The 8439-nt window shown below is 37.2% G+C and overlaps 2 protein-coding genes across 2 annotated transcripts; both read right to left on the bottom strand.

Moving 5' to 3' along the window:
• Positions 1–441: 441 nt before the first annotated feature.
• Positions 442–1258, bottom strand: LOC141642729 (uncharacterized). The gene is made up of 2 exons (XM_074451627.1): positions 708–1258; positions 442–445 (listed from the first exon to the last, which is right to left on the bottom strand). Exons 1-2 carry the CDS (start codon positions 1256–1258, stop codon positions 442–444), a joined length of 555 nt encoding a protein of 184 aa, XP_074307728.1.
• A 2227-nt stretch (positions 1259–3485) lies between these two features.
• On the bottom strand, positions 3486–4946 carry LOC141601813 (stress-response A/B barrel domain-containing protein HS1-like). The gene is made up of 2 exons (XM_074422122.1): positions 4458–4946; positions 3486–3675 (listed from the first exon to the last, which is right to left on the bottom strand). Exons 1-2 carry the CDS (start codon positions 4619–4621, stop codon positions 3486–3488), a joined length of 354 nt encoding a protein of 117 aa, XP_074278223.1. The 5' UTR covers positions 4622–4946.
• Positions 4947–8439: the final 3493 nt, after the last annotated feature.

Genomic DNA, 8439 nt, shown 5'->3' on the forward strand with positions numbered 1-8439 from the left:
TTAAATAATATTAGCTGAGATGAATTAACTGTCAATTCGTAAATTGAATATAATAAGTTATATTTAATTAATGTATATAATGTTAGCTTGGACGAATTAATATGTTAATTCGTAATTAAATGTAATCAGTTATATTTAATCAGCAAGTTAAAGTATATATTATACGATATTATCACAGACCGGCATTAATAAATCCACTGCAAGTTATTGTGTGTAGACTTATTAATACGGAATGATATTAATGACAATTTATAAATAATACATTTTATACATGGTCGATCGACCGGGTGTGTCAGTCGATCGACTGATATGCCTGTTTCGTATGTATGGGCCGAGATTTTGGAAAGAAAAAAATAAATCACCCTAATTCACCCTAATACACGGTTATAAGGGAGAGGGGAGATTATTTTTCCTAACTTAATTCTAACCTATTCTTGCCTCTCATCTAAAAACACAAAAACCGAAAACCCTAAGCAATTTTACAGAAAATTTAGGGATCGATTCTAGCAAGAAGTAAGGGCATATCTCATATCGTCTTGGGCGCAACTGATAGGTGAATATCATTGTGATATTGTTCTTAGGCCGATTTTGCTAGGACCGAAGGTTATTTCTTATTCATCTATGATTTTTTTTTATGCAATTTATTTTATGACTAGTTATCATAACAATATATTCGTTATAATCCTTTAAGTTAAAGGGATGCATACAGATAAATCCTACACAAAATCTTATTCTGCATTCTCTTAGCCTTAATAGCACTGTGGAAAAACTTTGTGTTGCCATCCCCATCAGATACCCAATGGACTTTAGCTTTTTGAGCTAAGAAACTCCTCTTAGCCTCAACCCTTTCTTTATAAATCAGAGCAGCATCTTTGGCCTCCCTCTGGAGAATTACGTTCTTAGGATCCAAGTGCAACTTAATCTGAGCATCATGAAGCATCACTTGAGCAAGTTTTGTAGTGGTCTCAATCTGAGCATAAGCAGAGCCATTCAAATCTTTCAATGGTTTTTTCAGCAACTTAAGTTTCTTGACAAACTGAAAAATTTTATGACCAGAAATATGAGCATCCCAAACATCCTTAACTATCTTGATAAAGTCAGAGTCCTTGCCCCACATATTAAAGTATTTAAAACTCCCTCTTTTCCTTTCCCTATCAGGATTCATATTCATAGTGCAAGGGCAGTGGTCAAAAATGCCTTCAGGGTGGAACATAGTACTAGTGTCAGGGTATTTAAGAAGCCAATCATCATTAACCATGGCTCTATCTATCCTACTAAACACCATATCACCAACCTCATGCTTGTTATTCCAGGTAAAGAAGGATCCATGTGCAGGGATATCCCTAATACCACAAACATCCACACAAATCCGAAATCTCTCATCTCAAAGATCGAAATTTAAACCTATCCTCTCATCCATAGCAAGCACACTATTAAAATCCCCCATAACCACCCATGGACCAAAGAACCACCGATGCATCATTTGAAGAGACTGCCATAGTGGTAATCTTTCAGAGACCCTGTTAAAGCCATAGACTACAGACATCCACCAAATATTTCCAGTAGGTATAAAAGTGACACTAGTATTAATCAATTGAGCCTCAGAACTAAGTACCTCCACTTTATAGTTAGCATCATCCCAAATAATCCATATTCTTCCACCATCATGACTCCCAATATTATTAACCATAGCCCATTCACTCCCAATGCCCTGGTGAACTTTATTGATAGCATGTAATCTAACTCTAGTTTCTAACAAACCAAAAAGACCTACATTATTATTATGCAAAAACCACCTAATGTCTTTTTGCTTATTCACACTATTCATACCACGAACATTCCAGAATCCAATGCTACCCATTTTCCAGCAAATTATGTTCCCCAGTCATGTCCTCCTAAAGCACCCTCTTATAGTGGACAGAATGCTCAAGGACCTCCATAAATGTTCTCCTACCAGCACCAATTTGAGTCCCCTGCCTAGTCAGTCTTGTACGAATTCTAGCAGGAGATAGAGGAGTAAAAGAACGTGGTATTGGAGTAACCATCCCCCTAGCATAACCCCCTCCAACTGGCTGTGATTGGACCACAGAAAAGTTTGGCTCAGGAATCACAAGAGGTACTGGCTCAGCAGGAGGTTGTTGAGGCTGCTTCTTAGGAACCCAGACTTGCCTCACCATTTGTTGTCTAGGCTCCTGCTTCTTCCTACAGTCCTGCTGTATATGACCAAGCCCATTACAACCAGCACAGAGAACAGGTTTCCACTCATAATGGACTATCTGCCTGTGCATAACATCCATTTCATCAGCAAATTCTATGACATCGTAATACCCCCCCCCCCCATCTTAACCTCAACTATCACTCTAGCATGCCCAATGAATGTTTTTAGGTGGGCATTACTATCAGTTCTCACTGGCTTCCCTACTAGGCTAGCAATTTTCATTAACGCATTTCCCCAAAATTTCAGCGATAAACCATAGAATCTGATCCATATGGGCACCATATCCACAGTTTCCCTGACCAATTTCGAGACAGAGGTCCATTCCTTAACTACCACAGATTTGTTATCAAAAAACACAGGACCAGATTGCAACACACGCAATTTCATGGCTTCAGTTTATTTGGTCTTTATTGCTTTGACTTTTCACCTATGTCGGGGTTATATTTCGAGTTTATGTCAGGTTATCTTTCGGATTAGGTCAACTTTCGGGTTAACTGTTGGGTCAATTTTGAATCGGGTTAGTCGTTGGGTCAAAGCATGTATCGACTCAATTGGGGCCACGAGTCATCTCGAGTCCCGTCAGGTTCGGGTTCTTTGGTCGGCCTCAATCAAGTTTTGCCGAGTTACGGGTCATCATTGATTCGGACCGGTTTCTATTTGCAACATTTTCGGGTCCTATCGAATTGATTTTGCTTCGGTTCGAATATTTCAAACTTGTCAGCGCTAATTTTATCCTTGTATTTAATCCCAAATTAGTGTTTACTTTTCATAAAATTAAGTGAACCAAATCTTCATAATTATTTGTTTGACTTGTTTGAGTGCGATAAAATATCAGTTATTATAATCACTTATAATGTGTAATTAAAATAGTAATGTTATAATATGTGCATTGGTAGATACAAAAGAAATAGATAGATTATTTCGATTTGAATGAGAAGAGTATCTTAATTATATTGAAGCATTGATTTATGTGCAAAAAGTAAATAAATAGACTAATTGCACTATGCATTGTGCATTTGCTTTGTATTTTGTTCGATTTAATGTTGATAGAAGTCTGATTTAAATTTTGTGCTGTATTTCGTAATCCATGGATTCTGTTTATTTTATTCATAAAGACGATAAAACTTATCAATCACATAAACACTGATGTTTATGGTACATGTTTCTATTAAACTTTAATTAATGTATAAACAAAAATAGACCAGACTAATTTGCGCGGATTTAACAGTAATACATGTAAATAACAGGTACTCCATCTTCCGGACATTCAAAGGGAAAAAGAAGTGGGTTTGTAGTCGATAATGAGGACCTTTTCCAAGTAACCTTGGAAGCGATTTACGAACATGACATGCTTTTCGTGTACAACATACTCTGCAACGGCTTCGGTGCTCTCAAATGTTGACTCGAAGATGTGAGTAAAACCCTGATGACGGTTCCCAATGCTCACATCTTTACCCCTACAATATTCATAGAGTAGAGATCGGTGAAAACTCCAATTAAGAGTAGGTTATAACATTTTTAACAATTAAAATCCGAAAATGTGAACATTTTTAAACACTGGCAATATTTGAGCGTAATTTTTCAAAGGGATGAGTAAGTTTGAAAAAGTATACTCCCTCCATTAAACCCCAAACACACCATGACATCATGGCACATATGCCAATGCAGATTTTGCAACATAAATATCTATAATTATGCATTGCGTAAAATTATAAAAATGCTATTTTCTTATCATATTTATAAAGATGATTCAAACCAGATCCCATATGACTGTATTTTCTCTTATAGATTGTCGAGAATATTGAAGATTCTCATGAGTAATGAATAGTGTCAAAAACACAAATTATAGTTTTCGGTTGTCACATGACCTCAGATCGGGTTGAGTCGGTTTCAGTTCATCCAATTTGAGGATATTATCGAATCGGGTTTGATTCAGCAGCTAGTCTTGCTATAGACGGATATATCCGTCTATAGCTAAAGACGGGTCAAATAGCTTGAAAGTAGTGACATTTTTTGCCCCCACCACCCCACATGTTGCTTGTCCTATTAGGAATGTGATATTGTATTTGGCCCGTCTTTAGTTATAGACGGATATGTGCCGTCTATAATAAGATTACAGATAGAATTCCTGAGATTGGGTCCCCTTTTGTCAATTTACTCAATCCCATACTATAATTGCTAAGTACAACCCAAAAACAATAGGGGAGAATAATAAAGAAGGAAAAGAGAGAAAAAGAACCAAACAAAGGACTTCATGAGAGGAATGTGATTGATAAGGTCAGCATAGCTATTAATGTACTCTTCAATTTTGTCAGGTGAGAGATCGTCTTTCAACTTAGCTAACAATACATGCTTCACTACTCCTTTTCCATTTGACATCTTTCCGTCTTTGATTATGCACATAAGATGTTCGATGATGAAATGCTTTTATAACTCAAAATGTCAAAATGTGAGATCACGTGCTTCAAAGGATGGACGTGCAGTCAACATGGGAGAAAGTGGATTGGTTAGGTACGACTGATTTGCACTCGTTAATGTCTGCGGAATAAGAAAAATGGCGGTCACTGCTGACGGCATTAAACAAAGTTAAGGAGAGTATAGAAATTGGAATTTCCCAAGAATTTTCTGTTTGACGAGAGTTTTATGAACACGTTTCATTAACGACCAAACCGAATTATAGAAACTAGCATAACGGCAGATATATGATTGTAAACGTTACAAGTAGATATAAAATAAAGAGAAAATGGAGAGAGGAGAGAACTTATCTGGATAAGAGGGGAGGTTGTGGCGTGACGATGTTAATGTTCTAAAGTCGAATGAATTTGCCGTGTACTTTACACACGACCTCGATGACAATCGATTCCTAGGATTATACAACTGTTGTACCTCCGATGTACACCATTGTGTCAATAAACGGAATATCTATTAGATATCTTGTATATTGAGAAATGTGTTGGAAAAATGAGCACAAAACAAGCGGAAGCAAGAAACCAATTTTCCTTCCCTTGTGTGTTATTATATGGCCAATTGGCTATTATGTATAATTTACAACCAAGTAACACTTGAACCAACCAAATACTCGAGCAAACAACAAAACCAAAACGATCCCCACACACAAATATATCAACAAGACAAGAAGACACAAAGATAAACGTATTGATCACAATTACAACAATCACGCACAAACTTCCTCTCTCTCTCTCTAAAAACTATCCCGCCTCTCTCTAAAAACTCCCAAAATAATAAACCTTGACACCACCACCCTCCCCCTTCCTCTCACTGACCCTTGATTACTCTTGCTTGATCACCGGAGATTGAGCCGTCTTGGGGCCTTTCTCTGGTGACCACTCTCTCATATCTCAATTTGACCAATTTTACCTAGTTTTGTGGTATTTATTTTTCTAAGTTTGGAGATTTGCGACTCTTTCCTTTATTTTAATGATTTTTTTCTAGTTTGTGGTTTAAGTGAGGTGTGAGCCTGCCTTCTTTTCACTCACCATTGTTCCCGTCTTCGTGAATTGTCATCCACCGTGCATGCATCTTGGGACGGATCATCTTTCTGAATCTCTTTTCTCCATGCAACTAGGGAGGTGATCCCCCCCCCCCCACTTCTCCCACCTTCCTAGACCTCGCGGTCGGACCGTGCTGATGTCCGTTGTTGGTTTTTATGGGTCTGATCATCCGATATGGCATTCCCCTCTCCCTCGCCCCTTCCCCTGCCTATTGGATTGTTGTCTCTTTGTTCTATGTGGTCCTGATGTTGGTCCGTCTCCAGTTTTGGAGCATGCATGTGTGTGTTCCTAATCGTTTTTGGTCTGTCGTGGATCGTCTGGAGGTATCCTTTTGGCGGCTCTTATAATGTCTTTCATGTTGTCTGGTAAAACCTCTAAGCGACCCATATAAAAAATAAGGTAACTTAGGTAAGTTCATATTTCAGTTCTATAATTTGAACTTTGATGTTTAAGTTCCCTTTTCTGTGTGGTTGCATGCATATTTTCAATAATGACAAGAATTTTTTTGTTTATTGGATCAAGGGGTTTTGGTCGGATTTTTCCTGTTCGGTCTTTTGTCATTGCTTTACTATCTAGGTATATTGTGCTTTGGGATCTGAGAATTTATGAGCAGTTCTATGATGGGCTTTTCGGTGTAGATAGTTGGATTGGAGGTGGTGGTCTCTTTCCTTAACATTATGTCGTCTCATTTTCTTTTACTAGCTAGCTTGTTTTTCCTAATAATCTCCTTTTATAGGAGTCTATGTTGTCTTTGTCGAATAAATGGTTTTGATGGGGTAGCGATGCAGTGCTGCTCTTGGGTTCCTGTTGGTTACAACCGATATTGGTTGCAAGTGAGATTGGGTGAGAGGATGTCCTATTCCTCTTCCGTTAATGTCTGTAGCTGGGTGAATTTGGCCTTGGGATTGGTTGCGGAGCTTCCCTTATCCCGACTTGTTAGCCTGCTCTTTGTCTTTGGTTGTTGGTTCGTTGACTATAGTGATCGTTCTACATAGTGTAGGAGAGCCATCTTTACCGGATATAGGCCTTCGTGGCTTACTTTCCTCTTTAAATTTTTGCGCTCTTGTGGTGCAAGTGCGCCTCGTTTTTGCCTCGCGACATCTCAATTGATCCAAATTCTCGGGAGAAATGTTAGTTGGGCTGAAGATTTGGGTGAAGATGCTCATGACCTGACCATTGTTCTCTATCATCAAGTTTCGGATACCCTATGGAAATCGCTCCCTAGTTGTTGTTCTTTCCTAGGAAACTATTACTCTATGTTGTTTCTTATTCGATTTTACATTGTAATACTTGAGTATGGCTTTGAGAGCCATATTACTGCAATGTAAGATTTTTTCGCACTGTAAAAAAAAAAGATATAGTATTAAACCCCACCACAGGGAAAATTCCAAGGGACCGAAAGTCATACCAAACTTCCATTAATTTTGGGCTTTTCCCACTATGCAAGTTTTTGCTCTCTTCTCACTTCTTTCTATTTTCTAATTTCTTAGCCATCTTTTCTCCCTCGCCAAACCCCTTATATTGTGTCAAAATGCCAAAAACTTACAAAAGAAGATACAAAACATAAGTTAATTAGGATAAAATTGTCATCGTATTACCACTTAATAAACATGAAAGAGAGTTAGTACACATAACCCAATAGTACAGTGAAGAAACCCAATTTGATTAAGATAGTGTTGATGATGCCTTAAGACAAATTAATCTCATTTGTTATTTAATTGTGTGCCTCTTAAGTTTAACCATGTAGCATGAAGCTCCAATTGTCAATTCAAGGTTATCAAGAATGTCATCATGAAGATCAAAGATGAAGATAGTCATTAGTGCTAATGTCATGTGTTGTAAGGTGATCGTTTAACACGAATTTACGTTTAGGTGCAAAAACAACAGTTGAGTCAACAGTTAATTAAGGCTCGTCTTTGAAAGAAATATTTCGAAAATATTTGAATATTTGTTAAAGTGCTTTCAATGTTCACAAATGTTTTCTGGAAATATTTTGAAGTCTTTTAAAGAATATAGAGCTTTCAATGACTTGCTAAGAAGTTTGCTTGCACAATGAGACACTTACTATAAATGGGTTGTTTGCTTTTACATTTATGGAAATGTTTATGGTTCCCATAAACACAACCATTTATGCTTGTTTCTTGTTGAAAAACCTAGCCTATTTTTGTATGTGTGCACAATCTGATTTCTTGCAATCTTAGGCACCGATTTCTTGAGGAAGAATACTCGGTTGCTTGTAGAGGAATTCGGATGGCTTGTGCATGTTGCCCAAGCAAACTACTTACATTATTTTAATCACTTGTGCTTATGAGTGTAAGTTATTTTAATGTAAAGTATACTAGTTGGACATTATAAATAGCTTGCTTAATTCATTTTTACAAGTGTGCAACAAACGAGTTTTAAACTGAAAAAGACTTAAGCTTTCAATCGAATAAATTAACTTTGCAAAACCGTTTATCATTTCAAAATCTTTGAATCTTTTGCAAGTTTGTTTATTTATCTTTTGAGTCTTTTACTTGAGTTTGTTGTTGCACCTAGTCGTTTTAGTCATGTTCAAGGATCCCGTGTTTTGTACTTAAACTTTATCTCCTCCGTTCAATTGAGTGAACAACATTGAGATAAGTAGTCTTGTAACAAACGGGTAGAACAAAAAAGTCTTAGGATAGAGTTATCCTTAAGCATGAAGTTTTCGAAGCGGAGTAGCTTTTG

Source organism: Silene latifolia, chromosome 1 (assembly GCF_048544455.1).
Source record: "Silene latifolia isolate original U9 population chromosome 1, ASM4854445v1, whole genome shotgun sequence".
Classification (NCBI taxonomy): Eukaryota; Viridiplantae; Streptophyta; class Magnoliopsida; order Caryophyllales; family Caryophyllaceae; genus Silene; species Silene latifolia.